Here is an 18513-nt window from a genome sequence, read left to right as displayed (position 1 = left end):
AGGACAATTGCTTCCAGTTTGTTTGAGGAGACAAAAAGAAAATGAAGCTGGTATAGCTCACATTATCAAAATCTGTGTTACAATATATGACCATTTTGAAACAAATGTTGCAATAATTTATAAAAATACAAAGAGGAGGATGACTGAACAGAGATGACAAATCGTACGAACTTACCATGCTTTTAAGGAAGGTGGGTATTAATTACAAGTGTATTATTTCCAGTAACACCATTTAACTATAAAAGATCACCACTAACAAATCGAGAAAAGTACCTCAACCTACTCCATGGCAATTGAAAACACTAAAAAAGGCTCTCAGCGCGATTCAATTGTATGTATGGATTATTTCCCTAAGCAACCTGATTCACTGGCAGTTATATAGAATCTGGCAAAGCCAAGACCTCTATACGGTAACATTAGCAAATGTTTCATTAGAAACACCACCAAATCAACGTCAAACACATTACTTTATTTGTCTAGGATGATGTGTCCTGTAAGGTACAAAAAAGTACTCTTCAGTTTGCCACAATTTGTTAAAAACATAGCAATCTATTGCCTACAGGTAGGAAAGTTTTAAATCATGTCATATATATTTATATATGAATAAACAGTACAGAAATACTGTGAAATTTTGAGGAGATGCAGGATCTGTTCAAATGCTGTTAAAAGTTGAGATTTTTCCTTGTTGCATTAAAAACACAATGCATACAATATGCAGCATTTTTTTTAAACGTCAAAGGACAACATAACCTAAATGCCACTACTCTTCTTTAACTTTAAGAAGCATAAATGGATTATTGTTTTCACATTGTACAATTATTTTTAATTTTCACATATAGGTTAAATGACAACATTTGTATGTACAAAAAACCACGGGTTTTTATTAGATAAAATTGCCCCAGAAGAACCTGTACACCTGAGCCTGTAAGTGTAAGAAAGTGTGGTCAGTAGCAACATCTTTTTAAGAAAAATAACAGGAGAGGTTCTTGCATAGCAAGGTGCGAGGTTAAACCCAAAAGGAGCGTGTCCATAAATCAGGCTGTAGAACAGAAGTTAACTGTGAATTAGTGCAAAAGCTAGTCAAATGGTTGAAAAGCCGCACACAAACCACGGCTGACTAACTACAGACAGGTAATATGAGCAAGTCGTTTATATACGCAACGCGAGAGTGACAGATCGGAAAGCAAAAGGAAGGTCACCTGCAATTTGCATCTTCTTGTGACTTCAATTTATCCCTCAGAGTAGCACTGCTCACACAGGAAACAACGGAGCAGCCCAGAAAGCTTTCAAAGAGAGCATTACACTTGGCACTTGACAGTCCTAGAGTACTTGGCAAAATACCACTTAATGCAGCAGTGGGCAGTGACATTTCACAAAACACTTCCTACCATGTTATCTGTTACAGTAGCTTTGGCACCACTGTAGAAATTTTATAAAGGGGTAACAGCTGCTGAAGAACGAAACGTAGTAAACGCTACCTTTGGAGCAAAACAAAGCCAGATCTCCCTGGCCACTTCCCTCCCCTGTTACTTGAAATATCTATACTTCTGAAACAGATCCCCAAAGTGTTACAAACATATTAGCGCACACTCAAAGACACCTACATCTGTGGGGAGAACAATTATCTCCATTTATTTTGTTTCATATACATCCATATTTTGAATTTTAATACAAAAGAAAAAAATTAGAATCTGACAAATGTTTACAAACAAGATACCTTCAAATAGATTTTACTCATTTCAGTCTGGTGCAGAGTAAATGACAAATTGTACTGTTATATTCAAGGCAACAGAGTCTGTAGTCCATGACCACTTAGCCCAACTTTTATGCACGCTTAATTGTTTTTATCTACCATGAATGATAAACTCATTGTTGATTCCCAGTTCTGTGTGTGTGCACATGTGTACATAGCAGCTCCTTTCATAGAAAGAAAAGACATCTAGAGGTCTTCTTGTACTTTTACCTACAGGAATCATGTTAAGATACAGAATGGATTACATGTAACCAGGGCTGGATTTTATAAGAAAAAATAATTAGCTGACAAATGAGGGCAGCAATAAAAAAGCGTCTTTTTTGCAACAATAAATAAATACAGTCAAAGTTTTCTGTGTGGACTTTAAACCAGCTTCTTCACTGAAGAACAGACGTGGCATTTCCATGGAGTTAAACGTGACCCCATTTACTGTATCTTTTTTCTTGCTCTCTTTCTCTCTCTCCTTCAACAAAACAAAGTTTTCCTGCTTCTGCCACAATAGTACAACAATTTGATCTTGACAAGAAAGTGGTGCTGCTGATTTTTATTTCTTTGTCCTTTGGACAAAATAAGCCAAGAATATAATTTGACTGTTGTGACCAATAAAAACGCAGTTTACATCAAGTCTTGTCAGGATAACCTGACTAAAAACATCTGGCTTCTTAATTAAAAATTTTCAGACAACCAGATTCTTGGTCGTGTGTTAGGTTAACACGCTGAACTCTAAGAAGCTGTAGACTGCAGTTTGTTGTTATGGGACCTGCAGAATACAGAAGAAAGTGAAGAATTAAGCACCCTTCATTTTGGAGAACACAGTTGCAAGGTGTTGCCAAGGGTAAATCATCATGAGGGAATTACCACCATGTTGCTTCCATTTATTTTTTCCCCCTTCAGAAAAAAAGAACACTTAAAATAATTCTCTCTGAATTTTAAGCACATTTTCTCCTACAGTATACAAATATTTCAGTACTTGTAAAATGCAGTGTGTCACTGGAATATTCCAAAATGCCTGAAATCAGTTTTACTCTCATATTTACATAATAGTAGTCCATCAAAAAGGAAAGCAAAAAGACATTTTTAATTGTGAATATTTATAATAAGGTATACTTTGCTTAAATTTATTCAAGAAGTCTTTGGATTAACTTAATAGAAAAAACTGAACAGGCATGTTAAAATCACATTTTTGCTAATCAGAGTTCAGCAAAACTCCTCTTTGACATTCACAGTTTTATTAGTGACTGAAAATAAAACAATAAAATACATGGTTTCCACGATGAATTTTTCATTTTTCTCAATACAGTATTCGAGGAATGGGACAATTTTTTTTGTTAATACAGTTATGTTTACCAGTACGACTGCTGGTAACAGAGACCAAAAACCCAACAACATTTACTTTTTAGACAAATGATCTGGATTTTTAGGGCAGTTTAATGTCATCAAATTGTACAATAAAAGAAAGTGACCCCAACATCCAGTTCTGATTCCAGTTAAAAAGTTCAGACTAAAGATATCACAATCTGCAAGAAAAGAAAGAACATGGATGGTATAAATGAAAAACAATAACAAATAAGATGCAGCAATGAAATTCGTGTGCAAGCACAGTGAATGCTGGATAACCAGCTAAAGCAAGATGACAGAAACATGAGTTGAAAACTACCTGATAAAAATCATTAATACAGTATTAAATTGGAAAGAAAAATGCTGGACTAATTAATTTGATCTCATCCCTTCTTAGCAATCCCACTCTCGTTGCACATAGAAAATTAGACAGCTTCCACAACAACGGATATAAAGTGAAGCTTTCACTTTAGTTAATTACAAATGGATATAATCCTGCATTAATCTCTTAGACTAGCAGTCTGTTACAGTTTTGACCGTTACAGTCCGATGGACAAAGTTAACTACTCTACGTATATGATTTCTGAGTAATACTGAAAGGCATCCAACATTTGTAACTCAGTTACAGTTGGCTTATGGTGGAATACAGCAGTGCTACAGGAGAAATCTGTGTACTCCATTAGTGTTTGGAGTAAGCTGGTTTTAGGAACAGCTGTACTAAATACCACATTATAATTTGACTAGTGCCATACAACTCCCATGGACGTGCTATAGACAGAATAGGCAAGCAATACAAAAACTTGTCGTAGAGTTGCATATTCTTTTTCAGGAATGTCTATGTTAGGGAAATACTCTACATCGATCCTTCTACAGGAAAGTTAAAAAAGAAAGTTTGATTTTAAATAGTAAATTCTGAATTGTGTTTAGTTTTCCATCTCCTACTTTAAACCTTACTTATTCCCTCTGTTTCAAATATGGTAAGTTATAAAAAGATGAGAGAAGTAGTAAAAACGAAAGTATTTTAATTTCTTTCATTGGATTGTAAGCTTCACGGAAGGATTGTCTCTTTTTAGCATCTGAGAAGTATTTACTGCCCAGTAGAACATTATCAGAACTCAGAACGCAGCATTTGTCCTGATCAGAAATTACTCCCATTAAGTTTTCTGCAGCAATGACTTAAAGTGTCATTCAAATTTTCTACATTTCTGATACTGCCCAAATTTGCATCTAACAACTCATTTTGAACAAACATTACAAAATAACCTCCACAAAATCATATTTAAGTCTTAATTTTGACAGAAAATGACAGCTGGCTATTACAGAACAGATTTTTTTTTCCTTTAAAAGAAAAGCAGTTGTCCAGGAAAGTGCATGGAGAGGCAAATCCCTGTATGAATGCAAGGTAAGCTTACAAAAGCATTAAGGAGATTTTAGGGGCCAACAGAACATCTATGATTAGGAACACTTTAGCTTACCTGCTTGCCTTAAATCCTTTTAGTTTCTGTACAAAGAATGATTCGAGAACTTCTGCACATTGGTAAAAAGGGGAGTCACTTGGATTGTAGTAACGACAGTTATCAAAAATTTTGGTCATATCTGCCACAAACTCTGTGACCTTTTTGTAGTAACGTTTCAGTATTCTTTCTTCCATGGTGGCAAGGTCTTTAAAGAAACCAAAGATTATTAAAATGAGACATTTTCATCCTCAACAGAAGTTCACATTGTCAGATTGTGGGAAACAAAGCCTATCTAGGTTAGCTGCTTTTCCAGGAATGCTGGTTGTGAGGTGGTGACACCAGTAGGTCTCCTTCAGAATAAACACTTATGCATGAATATGTTGTGTGCAACTAAATTAAAATGCAAATATCAAAATGACCTTGGACAACTTGGGTCTTTGCAGGAAGCTATCTGCTTTTTCTGAAGAAATTAAGGGAAAAAATGTCAGACGATCTGGATTCAGTTACTTGTACTTTATTTTCTTTACAGCCCTCACTGAGACCAAGAGTCACATACGTATATGTAACAGCTATCTAAACCTTCTGATTATTTATTTGAATTCATGACTTGCTTTGAATGAATTATCAGTTTTCATGGGCACATGCACATTACCACATGGCACAGATGAAAGATTTCAAGTGCAGGATCATGCAAAATGCTAGTGCTCTCATTCTTACCGACTAGACGCATTAGTGAGACCTGAATGGTGAAGTAAGCAGTAATTGTCCTATTTTAATGCAAATGTAAATTAAAAAGAGGGAGAGGAACACGAACTGCCAATTATAAACATAGCTGTCTAAATGTATAGTGGCACTTTTAGCTGGAAAAACAATGACCTGCCCTTGGAAAATGCCCGTAAAGTGCTTATTTTGAAATGCCAGTAATGCCAAAATGTGTGAAAACAAACATAGATGGGCCTGGATTACCTAGTGTATTTTACATATATTTACTTGTATACTTACAAGTGTATTTTCCTGCTAGTTAAGTCAGAAAGGGCTAAATGAACTTTTGTTTCCTTCATTCAATCATCATATGGTTAATTATATTATTATTTGAGCTTTCCTTATAAACTTTAACCCATCAATTATGGAATAGGAGTTGTTTAGCATTTTCCTAATGGCACAACCCAAAACTTTGGAACAGAAAAGGACATAATTTCTAAGCAAAATATTATTTTCAGTCAACATACTACAATTTTGCTAAGGTACTAAATTTAACTTTCCTATTTCTAGGATCAGTAAGGAGTAGGTGGGAAAGCTCAAATGACACTCTAGCTCTCATTTAGACACATGAAAAGGTATTGGTTCAATAACTGGAAGGAAAGGAATAACATTTAGCAACACCATTTCTGGCAGGAGGTAGATTTTCCCAAGAGGTTTCACATTCAAGTGTTCATCTAGCTTATTCCTAGCTAACTGCTAAGGTCTAGCAAGATCAGACTAAAACACTGTAAAGCTGCAGCATCTCCTCTTCCACTTTCCCACACATACACAACATTTGAATAAATTCTCGTTCATACAGCTTTAAAGACAAATTACATATAATATGAAATTTAGTATCCTACCAAGTCAGATGAAGATAATTTTAAACTCCGCCTTAAGTTGCATGTTACACTTAACTGTATTAGCACCACTTCCTCCTCAAACTCTGGAGTACATACCCCACACTTTGTAGGAGGAACTGATGCAGAAAAAGACAGAAAAAAACCAAGCAAAGCAAAACATAGCAAAATTGTCCTCTTGAAATAAATGGAGTACTTCAAAAACAAGAATTCTGTCCTACTGCTGCACTGAATTTCACATTTTATATGTTAGACCGACAGTATTTAGCCTTAAGGAGTCAGCCTAGAAGTAGACATATTAAGCCTCATGAACTTTTAAATATATCAATGAGAAATCACATTGTCTCGGTTTGCCTGACTGCAAAAACTGTGTATTCTGCAAAACATATCTTTCAGATCCCTGGATGGAAATGGTCAGCAGGTAATTAATGTGAAATTCAAAAACCCAAATCCATTCACTTATGCTATTGCTCAGAAACACTTACCCATTGGTTCTTTAATAACACCATAATAATCTGGTGCATCATTGGGGTCTACTGGTTCTAGGAATGGCCATGCCATCTTGTGAGCCTGTCAGGAAAACAAGATATAATTACAAAAAAAAATTAAGTTTAATTAGCACTATTTAGTAGCCAGACATTTTAATTATACTTTTATCTGTTGGTGCCTAGAGTTGAACTTAAGAAAGTAGCGCAGCGTTACATGAAAATGTAACTAGTTCTCATCTGATGACTGTCTAAAGTTTTAAACCTCAATATCAGTGACCGAGTAGTTGGTCTTCAAAACAGGAAACAACGTGAAATTCAGACACAACAGGATACTGTGCTAACAGGCTGCATAGAAAAGTATGCAATGAATTTACTGAGAGTGCTTGGCACTTCACACCTAGAAATGGCTGCTGTTTTCACTTTCAAGTACTCTAAAATTAATTTCTTTTCATAAATGTCTGTATAATGTAGAACAATGCAAAGTATTACTCTTGTAGGATTTCTGTTACAATTATTTTATCAAAATTCTTGAAAATTCTTTACAGTTAAAGCAGAAAAGGCATATTTGAGAGTGACAGGTAAACCAGAAATATACTGTAACAGACTGATGTAATTCTTTTTATCAGGATGCCATCATTTACATGCTGGTAATGACTTTCTGTGAGAACACTATTGAAATTAGTAACTCTGAGATTAAAGTGCGGAAGCGTAGATCAGAAATCACACAAAACTAATCTGAGAACGGAACATTGCGTCTTCTACATCCTGTTCAGTTAGGCTAATACTCTGCCTTTTGGTATTTTAAGTAAACCTGCTTCCTTTAAAAGCCTTCCATTGAAGAGATTGTTTACTTTCACTAACTTGGAAGCAGCGATATACTAATTTCTGTAAATATTCCTCAGCACAACAATGCCAATCAAGTTTGCAGCTGACACAGTGGCATTTCTCACACACACACAAAAAAAGCTTTGCTATTTCCTTTTTAAAAAAAGTCTCAAGCAACTGGAAGAGAAATAAAAACCTACTCCAAGACTCACTAGGTACGTCCTATACAGTAGAAAAGCACTCCACTTTGCTGCAATCCTTATTCTCACCTGTAAGGAACGTAGTACTCTTCTTAAACCTTCATAATCTTTATCAGTTAGTGGACTGAGTACAGTCATGGCATCTTCTGTGGACTGACATTGTGGACACACATATTCATCAATGAGATCTGCCTCACTTTGTAAAATGCCAACACAGCGCCCGTGATACCAGTTCTGACATCGGTCGCAGCCAATGTAAAATCTGCAAGATCCAAAAAAGTGTTAGTGACTTGATCTATTTGATTTAAAGGTTACATTTAAATACATAAACCTGCAATCCCCTGCACACAAGCAGATACTTGGCATGATTAAATACAACAGTGTAACGAGGTATTTCAGACTGACAAATTCTAATTACACTATTCAAACTGCTTTTCTATTTACAAACAGGCTAGATTACAGACCATTTCAAAATTAGTTCCTAAATTTTATACTAGGCACTTTCAAGCAATCAAGATTTCAAAAATCATTCATCTGCTTTAGAGTTGAAAGGAACAGTGTAATGCCAGAAGTCTCACCCAACCAGTATTCTAAACCAATTCAAGATACATTTTGCGCAAACTGGACTACAACTAGGGCTCTTGTTTCACTCCATACAAACATTTTTCATATGGAAGCTTCAGTCTTGTAGTTGAATACAGAAGGGGTATTCTATGACACAAAGCCTTACAGTAAGAGATACCAACCATATACCCCCATACTAGAATTATGCTTTCTATCCAGATCAGACTAAAGCACAAAAAAATCCACTAAATACTACATTTGTCTTTTAATCTTTCTAACCATCCCTTGTTAAAAAAAGAGAAAAAAAAAAAAATCAATCCCAATTTAAAGGACATGGTGGGTTTTTGTGGGTTTTTTTTGTTTGTTTGGGGGTTTTTTTTTGTTCGTTTGTTTTTAAGCCCAACACATTTTGACCACCCTGAAAACTTCACTTTTCCTAAACATTTACTGTACAGAAACATTTTGGAGAGGAAGACAATTACTGAAAAGCAATTTGTATTACGAATGAATACAACATATGCAGAATAACTTCTTTTTTCTTTGCAAGGAACAGGTAACCACAGTCAGAGCAGTTTGCTACCTAAACATTAAATAAGAGGTTCTTATCAGAACTCACTGTGACTCATCATAAGGTGTTCTGCAGATACAGTACAATTCCTCACTGCTGCCCTCTTGTGCCCGTTTACAATCATTACAGATGTACACATCCATTTTCTTAGCCTCCTTTTCTGTGATGCCAACACATTCTCCATGATACCAGTTAGTACAAAGATCACAGCCAATATAGAACCTAAAAGTATTCACAATGAAAATGACAATGTAATTGTCATTTCAAACGGCATGGCACTTTTCCCTGCATTTCTCTCTGATGCACTTTCTTGCTGGCCTACTTTCTTCAATTTTCTGTCTCAGTTTCCCTGCTTCCTAGCATTCTATCCTTACAAACTAACATCTCATGCTGCAGCTATACTGTCAGTAAGGTCACTTGGGTCAATTTTAAATTGACAGTTCATTAAAATGCACATCAATACGTAACCAGACTTTGACAAAACTGGACTAAAAATGTATGTCTCCAATGTGTGTGTGAAAAACTGTAAAAGGCACAAAAAGACAAGGCCAAAGAAAAAGATTTACATTTTCAAAACCGTAGCTCAAAAGCCACTGAAACATTTCCTTAAGATTTGAAAATGTAGGTCTCAGTTAATTTAAAAAACAAAAGCAAAGCGCAAACACCAACTAGGAGTTACAAGTATACTACAAAGAACATGCATACCAGCCATGTGTAGAATACATATTGGTATAACATGATACGAAAGAAAATGGGGTCAGGACATGGTTGTCATAATTGTAATTTTTGGGGGGGTGGCAGGGCACGCACTGAAAAAACAGATATTAAACTACTCAAAATTGCAACAAATTGGAATGTGGACCATTCTTCAGAGAATTATGTCTACTCTCAGACACAGCTATGTGACGGAACCAGGTATGGTATGACACAAAGTGAAGGGAACCAGGTACACAATCATGTGAATGGGACCTTGCACAGAATGATGTGACAAAACTGTAAAATATTATGCAAGGATGTTTGACATTTTGTGTATGGATATCTCAAAACATACCTATGACTAGTGACAATCAACCAGATGGGCAAAGTTACACATCCATTCTCTCTGCCTAAGCAAAAGCAAGCTGACTCAGAACCTCGATCTTCCTACATTTCGGAGACCACCAACCACCTGCCACGTGCTGCTGTATGAATTACTGCCACCCGAGTTTGTCAGTCTGCAAGCACCACCCACTGGACACCACCCACTAGCAACAGGACAGAGGCTAGCACATGGTCCACAAAACAAGCATCTCTAATTTCTTGGGCCTCTGCCTACGTCCCAGATACTCAGATCCTGCCTTTTCTCTTCATTTTCAGTCAGACAAATCCTAAAAAACAAAACCACACAACCGAACCTTCCATAAAGAATGGATAGATGTAGCTCCTTCTGACAACTATCAACAATTCAGCCTGTGTTCTCTTCCCAAGAGGGACTGTGTCTGTTTGCTCCTGGTGATGTGGAAGCACATTTATGTCTAGGTGTAGATGCTAAACCTTGCCACTAGAATGTGGAACAGGTGTCACATTATGCTTTAACAAATAAGTTGGAATCTAAATAGGAATCTTAGAAAGATACCCTTACTGACCATCCTCGAAAACAATATGAGCAAATCCCTATAACCCTGGAGTATCACAAATGAGAACTAAACATAAGAGATTTGCAATAAAATATGCAACACAGAATGACTTTTGAGGATTTACTACATCCTAAAAAACGCATAGGGTATTCATAATATACCACAAATTAGCTTTTCAAGCAGCACATCTATCTTTTCTGAAGTAGAAAAGAGACATCAGCACGAAGAGCAGTATCTGATGCCTATATATACATGAAAATAAAAAAATGTTTACCAGAAACGGTTTTAAAACTTGACTAATCCCTTTCCAAATAGTGGAAGGATAATGTAGTTCAACAGTACAGTCATCACTTGTAAGAACATAAAATTTAGAATTCACAAAGCAGCAGAACTGAATCATATTGCTAAGGATACCACTAAGTTATTAACATGCCATCTTCTTGAAGTTTTATTCTGTGCATTTAAGCACAGTTCTCGATTCAGGCTACCAAAATTCACTCTATGACCACATTTTTTTCATCGGCTTACTCAAATGCCCACTAGAGTCAACACAAAATTATTCTGACAATCAAATCCTTTTGCTCACAGGATTTGTTCATCTCATCTTAGTTTTGTGACAGTTCTATCACTTACTAACAACAGAAGCAGCAATACACAGACCTTTGTTTGGTATCACAAGAAAGTGAGCACAGGGTATCCTCCTAAGTGTGCTGGATGACAGAAAGCCTAACAGAACGATCTTTAAGTGAGACTGGTGACATCCCTTAGAAGTAACAGTGAATTAACAACCAGGGCACCAGAAGTCTGCTACTTCTACAGTACCGGCAGCACAGAGAGCAGTCCAATTTCCCACACTGATGTAATGGTCAGAGCTACTGAACAACTAAGGTGAAAAAAACCCCCAAAACCTCAACTTCATTTAAAAAAAAAAAAAAAATTAAAAAACCAAGAAAGGCTAGAAGGAACCTCAAGAGATCCTCTAGTCCTGGCCCTAAATTTGGAATGAAGAACCATTACTGGAGTGAAAGCACTACTCCACCTCTATGGTTTCTTTCTGTTATCAGCATTTAAACCACCACCAAATGGCACCAATTAATACTTTTTGGTATTGTCACTTGTTGAACAGATACATACCCACTTGGAATTGGTCTGAAGTCAAATTTTACATGCATTTCTACACAGCTATCAGATGTTAACCATTACTAACTACTGATGTTAGTCACTTCTAGCTTAAGCAGGAATGCGTAACACTATCCCCCTGCAATCCACTGAATCTTCCACTCCACCACTTACTAAATTTCTTCACAAACTTTGTACGTAGCGCAAAATATTTTTCCTCATTCACAGTCAGAATCAAACTACAGAGAACTGCAGTTTTCACTTTGTCAAATGCTTACATATCCATTTTTTTTATCAACCCTGGGATGTAAATTATAACACATGGAAACCACTTCTACCTGAAACATTGTCCAAAGTGAACTGCAGTCCAGTAACCTGGAAATCCCTTTACCAGCTATTGACTTACAAAAAAGTCATTTATTGGAAGATGGTACCAAAGCTATTTCTAAAGAACATCAGCTACTTGTTCACAAGAAATTGCTCAAACCAAATTGTCACTTGCTTCTGAGGCAGAGGCAAAACGGCAAAAGAAAGAATAACAGAGCGGAGGAAAAAAAGAAAAAAGAGTATGTGCATGTGAGACAGAAAGGTCATACAATGGAAACATGCAAACAAGTAAAAATATAAATCACGTACATTAATAGTATAAATCAAGTAAGTTAATAGTTTTGTAACTGCTAGTGGAAAACAGAGACTTTATTCTTTATACCTTAGTGATCACTGCAATAATACCTGATACTCTATCTCCAATTCTAGAACTACCTTGCACTAACAGCTAAATACTAAGCCTAAAGCTAAGAATACACAGTAAAAGGCTATGGCATTCACTACTCACTTAGACTCATCATAAGGCGTTTTACAGATGCAGTAAAGCTTTGTGTCCTTCTTTGTTTCCTTTGAGGTAGTAGAAATCATTTTCTTTTTCTTGGACTTGGAAGCTGACGAATCTTTCTCCTCATCTCGCTTTCTCTTCTGGGAGGATACTGGCATTGGGACTGTGGTGGAGGAGGAGGAGGTGACGCTGGCTGCATGTTGCTGTGGTGGCAGTGGTGGCGGCAGTGGTGGCGGCGCTGGTGGTGGTGCAGCGGCTGCAGCGGCGGCTGCAGCAGCGGCGGCTGCAGCGGCGGCTGCCTGGGCTCTTTCTTTTTCCTTCTTAATTTTAGTCAAGTCTTTCTTTAGCTCCTCCTGAAGTACATTAAATGAATAAATAGAGAGGAAGGCACTTCATATGATTATTCCAGGACAGGATGAAAATCTAGACATAAATCCCCATGCTTAACCAAAAGAAAATAATTAAAGCCATTTAAATACGTGAATTTTTAAATGTGCTTATCCTACAACTCACATAACATTAAGGGACGACACTCTTGGCCTACTATGACCCACTGGCTGTAATTTATCATAAGCTGTTTCAGGAAACAACGTGATTTCAGTCCAGATGAAAAACAAGAAGCATAAAAAGGACATATACTAGCTTCGCAGAGGTCCATGCATCCACAACCAGAACTTCTTCCTGGATGTTTCCTTAAAATCTCACTGAGCAAACATAGACTAAAGATTAACACAGAAATGTTCTCCCCAGCTTAAAATCAAATGAGGCTTTGAGAATAACTGTCCTTACCTGCACTTCAATTTGTAGGTCTTTGTCCAGAAGTGCTCTTTTTTTCAGAATTTCAGCTTTCAGCTGTTCTTTATGCTTGAAAAGCAGAGCTGAGAGCTTAGTAGCATTCTGTTTACTACGCTTCTGTTCTACACTCTCTTCTCGCTTTCGTTTCTTAGCTGCCTGTTTTTCTTCTTTGTCTATCTTATCCAGAATATATTTCATCACTTGGTTGCACACAATCATTCTGGGGAAGAAATAAAGAAAAAGTACATTGTGCTGAGCTGCCTATTTATCCCCAGTTGAGAATGCAGAATCATTTAATTCTCTAGTCTCTGCAAGTTGCAAGCTAAATTATTACATTTCTTAAGATGTACAAGGTAAATTTAGTAACACACATTGCTCCTACTCCTACTTATTTACTAGAACACCACTGGGAGAGATCAAGGCTCAAGAGGGCCAGTGCCAATTTCATTTAACTGATCTGAGTACTAATCATTCCTCCCCTTCCTCTATAAAACTCTTAACAAAGTTTAGGCTTCAGTACGATGAGAGATATTTTCACTCCATTCAGTTTCCACAAACATGTTTGAAAGAGCTGGATTTTATTTATTCTGATGTAGGATGAAAGCAAGTTGGAAGCCTGTAATTTCTTCTAAAACATACATTTCCACCCTCCAGTGACCACCAAATATTACTAAGTTTTTGTGTTTTGGCATAAGGACTGACAAGTATTTTTCAGTTTATAGAATTCACTATAAAACAGTTCCAAATTTCTTCACTAATGACAACTCAGGATTAATTTTTCATTTCCTTGTTGTACACTCAACTATAAATCTCTTTTCTTGCTCACTTGTTCTGCAATTTTAATTTATTTTGCTTTATATTTCAATTAGAAAATGAATGTATTTTGGTTCTTTTGAATTTACTTTTCCCTTCCCATTCTATTTCAAACCTACCAGAAAACTAAATGCTTCTCGTTGCCAGAGTGACCATGAAAAATAACTCCCACTGACATATGAGCTGAAAGCAAAAAACAAAATAGCAATGGCCGGCACAAGTAGCTGCTGCTAACTCTGTAGTCTTAGGCTCAGACGTATTGTCTTTTGATATGCATCTGTATTTTGATGACATATGTAATATGCTAGTTGTTTTGTAGGGCCATACAATTTTGTTTACTTGGCTCTTTTTACCTGCACTATATCTACTTGGTTTAGTCTGTTTTTTCACCAGGTAAGATACCCAAACTACATTTTTGGAGAAGAAAAAAATCAGTGAGATGGAAAGACAGCTGTACCATGAACCAAGCTAGTTAGAATCCTTTTTTTTTTTTTTTTTTTTTAATTGGACTTCTGTCAGTCTAAATACCAATTTGGCTGTCTGACACCATTAAATGAAGAGCATACGACAATACATCTTATTCTTTATGCAATTGTGAACATTAAGCGAGTAGCACCTAGTGACACTGTTGTAATCAACTAAGCTTGTACTCTGATGATGAAAATTTTATAAAAAACACTATTCTTTTTCTTACTATCTGACAACACACACACACTTGTGATTATCCAATTGAAGCAACTGGATGAGTGAAAAGGAGTCAAAATAACCCCAAGACAAATGACAAACACTCCAAATCTGCGTTTAGCAGCTTCAAGCATAAAATCTCCTAGTTTGTCAAATAGCACTATCTTCCAACTCTTCAGTTCCTTCTGTAGAGTGGGATATACAGTGGACGAGAATGGAAATAAACTGTCATGATAATGGACAAACAAAACCCAGGCTTTTTCGCAACAGAACCATTAATTCTCCATTCTGTGCTCCTTTAAGGATGGTTTTCACCTTGAATTTAAAAACTGTGGCCAGCTCCAAACACATGCAATACAAGATTTCACTTTAAAAACATATAATCAAAATAAAATTGAGAATATACAGGATTCAATTACTTAAAGTTAAGAACATAATTATGAAAGTTACTTTTGAGTGTTACTTTAACCAATTTTAAAATAGCAAAATTTCTTTAAAGCAGGTTTTTACAAACCAGTGTTTTATTATACCACCATTAAAAGACGTTATAAATGTAAAACTTCCACATCTAAAGATGCACTATGATGCACATTCACCTCTGATTTTCTTCCCTCTCGGCTGGAGTCAGTGTCTTCTTCTGTTTCAAGTGTTCTATGACAGCATTCTGTTTCATAACCACCTGTAGGATGATACAGAATCCAAAATAAAATATGAAAACTTTAGCCAGTATTTCACAATATTACTGGGAGAACCAGGACATTTCCTAAGTTAAAGTGTTATTTATTTCAGTAAGTGACAAAACTGATTTTATCAGGGGGGCAGTGCTTGTTTAAAGCAATTATTTGAAAACTGAAAATGAAATTGAAAATTAACACCAACTTCCCTCCCTGCCCGCCCCCCACCCCCGAGTAGGATATTTTGCTTATGTTGAGTTTAAACCTAGGGACTAAATGTAAATTGACAGTATTTCTTCAGTGACTGGTTGTTTTATTTTTAAAAAATGGTAAGAGTCTATTATTTATATATATATGTATTTTTTTTTTTAAGCCCCGCAGCCATCCAACAGCATTACATTTCAGATACCTCTTTGAAACCTCAGTTTCCTACAGCAGGCAATGAAAGCACTGAACATGTGTTCTGAACATCAGCTCTCCTATCTATAACCTATCTTTCCTGAACTGAGAATAAAGATATATTGTCCCAGCAGCTAGTGGTAAGTTGAATCAAGGTGCCAGAAGACTGCAAACATGGTACAAGTGACTTGATGTCCTGAATTAACTTAGAATATTTAATTAAATTGCCAAAATCAATCGTGCACTAACTCTGAAAGAATCAAATTAACTGCCTATCAAATGTATTAACATCGTTAACAAGAACAGGCATTTAAAATGAGATTTGTTTCAATCATTAAGTTTTAATTTCCTTCTGTTAACTTTACCTGTTTCTGGATAATGTCACTTTGATTAGAAGCCTGAAGGGTGTGCTCACGTTTAATTTCTATCTGTTGCTGCTTTTTCTTCTGTTGCTGCTCCCTGAGCTGCTGAACTCTCTGCAGCTGCTCCTGAACACTAGCTGCTTGAACTGTTACCACATTCTGAATCTGGTGAGCCTGTACTGGGCTAGTTTGTTGGATCTGAATAGGTAACTGAAGCTTGATCTGCTGGGGCACACTGCCTTGTTGGGCTTGTATCTGAGCCACAACATGTGACTGAAGCTGAGAGAGAACTTGGACTTGTTGCTGAAGCTGAGGCACTGTAATAACTTTTGTTGGAGGCTGCTGAAGTTGCAGCTGAGGACGAGTTGGGGATTGCACAGGAACCTGATTTAAACTTTGAGTAGTTGGAAGGGTTGAGACTGAAGTCTGAACCTGAGGTTGTGATTGCTGCAGCTGAGCTTGAATTTGTATGGGAGCATGGGGCTGCATCTGAATCTGTTGTTGGGTTGTAGTCTGCACCTGAGCTGGTTGCTGAGGCTGGACTTGGGACTGGCCTTGTGGAAGGATTGCAGTCTGCGGCTGACTCTGGACTTGCACTGGAGATTGCCCTTGAGCCTGGGTCTGTGCTGGAGACTGAACTGGAGATTTAGACGATTGTGCTTCAGGTGTGACTGGAGAGTCAAGAGATGCCGGAGTCTGAGATTCAGGCTGGGTCTGAGTTTCAGGCTGAAGTGCTGGCTGAGGTGCCTGTGGCTGGGCCAGCGGCACAGGCGGAGTACTCGGATTCTGCACTTGAGGCTGGGCTTGCTGCTGACTCTGAGGCTGTGGCTGAATTGGTGGCAGCACTGATGTTGGCTGTCCCTGTAGAGCTTGCTTCTGTTCCCCTGTAGCTGTGAAGGATAAAAACAAGTATTCCATTCATTTCAAATGACACATCTACGAGCCTTACTAATTTGAACCTTTTAGAACTACTGTAAAGCTCTATGCAGAAATTCAAGAGATTTCTAAGCTTATAATACACTTCCAACAAATTTACTGTAATAACAGACCATCTCCAACTGCAATTGAAGCTTTTTTTGTGCTGAACAGAACAATGCTTACCCGAGGTTGACGTAGAAACTGTTGTTGTAGTTGTGCTAGCTGTAGTAGCAGCTGCTGGTAGTGGGGTGAAAAGAAATCTCTGAATTGTACCATTTGGCATAGCTGCTTGCATAAGTTGTTGTCCTGGACCAGGTATTACAGTCACACCCTGAGGGATTAATTGTAGTTGACCAGTAGTTTGACCTTGTCCCTGAATTACCACAGTTAATCCTTGACTACCACCCTAAAAAAAAAAAAGTTAATATCGATGCATTAGTGATACAATTCTTAGACAGACTTTGCTGAAAATCAGAAGAATTAGGGTTTTGGATTTCAGAATTCAATACTTTTATCACATACCATATTCCTAAAATCCAAAACTAGCATCTGAGATCATGAAATACTAAAATACTCTTTCAACAACTCTATCATCAGATTACTGGGTTGGAGTTAGTTACACATATTTTCATCCAAATATTGACAAGAACCCTAGCCAGAAAGCAGCTAAAATAGAACACCTCTTTGTTCCTAGAATTTACAAGCAATACAAAGCATGGATAATTTTAGACAGACTATTATTTTCTCAAGAATCCCAACAGTTTGTGTAAAAGTTCTCTGCACTGAAAACATTTCCTAACTGCGTATCAGATCCTACTCAACTGTGAGCTTTCATGACTCACTGTTCAGTCTGTAATGTATTGTGAATTTCTGTTGCTTAAGCTGACACTTAGGCAGCTCATGACATCACTCTCAACTCAGTGATGGAGAAGGTAGGGTATTGTCCCAACACCTAGATGCATAACTCCACATTTTGTGAACCCATAGAACAGAACACAGTCCCTACAAAAATCCTTCTGAGTCTTTTGGTGTGGAAATGAACTCTCTGAGTCTTGTTTCACATATAAAAATGTTATCTGGCAACAAGCAGCCCGTACATTACAATCATTTATATATATTACTTATAATTTGAAGAATAGGTATTGTGGTAACTCACAGAAGTCTATTTTTACCCTATGCTTGACTCTAAACTTATTTTTTACCAACAGACCTTCATGACCTGAGCAGAAGCTGTAAGAACTTTTTCCTCCGCCAGTTCCAGATATTGTAATTTTCCCTCTGAGACTCTGGATAATATGAATGAAAACTAAATCTTCACACAAAAATCAAAAGACAAGGAACGAACATTACACTCTGAAGGTCTACAAAATAGGCCACACAAAATAATTATGTCCCTTACTGCTATTAATGCAAAGACTTTTTTCCATACTGCTAAACTTTCCTGATACTAGTTACATTACTGGGGAATACAACAGGAAGCGATATTTAAAACTTTACGTATACTATT

General features: G+C 36.8%; 1 protein-coding gene across 6 annotated transcripts in view; it reads right to left on the bottom strand.

Moving 5' to 3' along the window:
- Positions 1 to 1613: 1613 nt before the first annotated feature.
- The window catches only part of BPTF (bromodomain PHD finger transcription factor), a 58988-nt gene continuing 42088 nt past the window's right edge, over positions 1614 to 18513 (bottom strand). For 3 of the 6 annotated variants that reach the window (XM_050908579.1, XM_050908583.1, XM_050908584.1), the window contains 10 exons: positions 17190 to 17412; positions 16092 to 16978; positions 15250 to 15332; positions 13151 to 13376; positions 12365 to 12714; positions 8843 to 9016; positions 7732 to 7924; positions 6635 to 6719; positions 4567 to 4753; positions 1614 to 2513 (listed from right to left, as the gene is read on the bottom strand). In XM_050908579.1, the coding sequence (XP_050764536.1) occupies positions 2477 to 2513; positions 4567 to 4753; positions 6635 to 6719; positions 7732 to 7924; positions 8843 to 9016; positions 12365 to 12714; positions 13151 to 13376; positions 15250 to 15332; positions 16092 to 16978; positions 17190 to 17412 (2445 nt within the window). In that variant the 3' untranslated portion in view covers positions 1614 to 2476. Of the gene's footprint in view, positions 2514 to 2965; positions 3271 to 4566; positions 4754 to 6634; positions 6720 to 7731; positions 7925 to 8842; positions 9017 to 12364; positions 12715 to 13150; positions 13377 to 15249; positions 15333 to 16091; positions 16979 to 17189; positions 17413 to 18513 lie in introns of those variants that run through there. The other 3 variants (XM_050908582.1, XM_050908580.1, XM_050908581.1) reach the window with 3 other exon arrangements.

Source organism: Gymnogyps californianus, chromosome 19, assembly GCF_018139145.2.
Source record: "Gymnogyps californianus isolate 813 chromosome 19, ASM1813914v2, whole genome shotgun sequence".
Classification (NCBI taxonomy): Eukaryota; Metazoa; Chordata; class Aves; order Accipitriformes; family Cathartidae; genus Gymnogyps; species Gymnogyps californianus.
The sequence above is the reverse complement of the archived record's forward strand: the minus strand, read 5'-3'. Positions and strand labels throughout refer to the sequence as shown.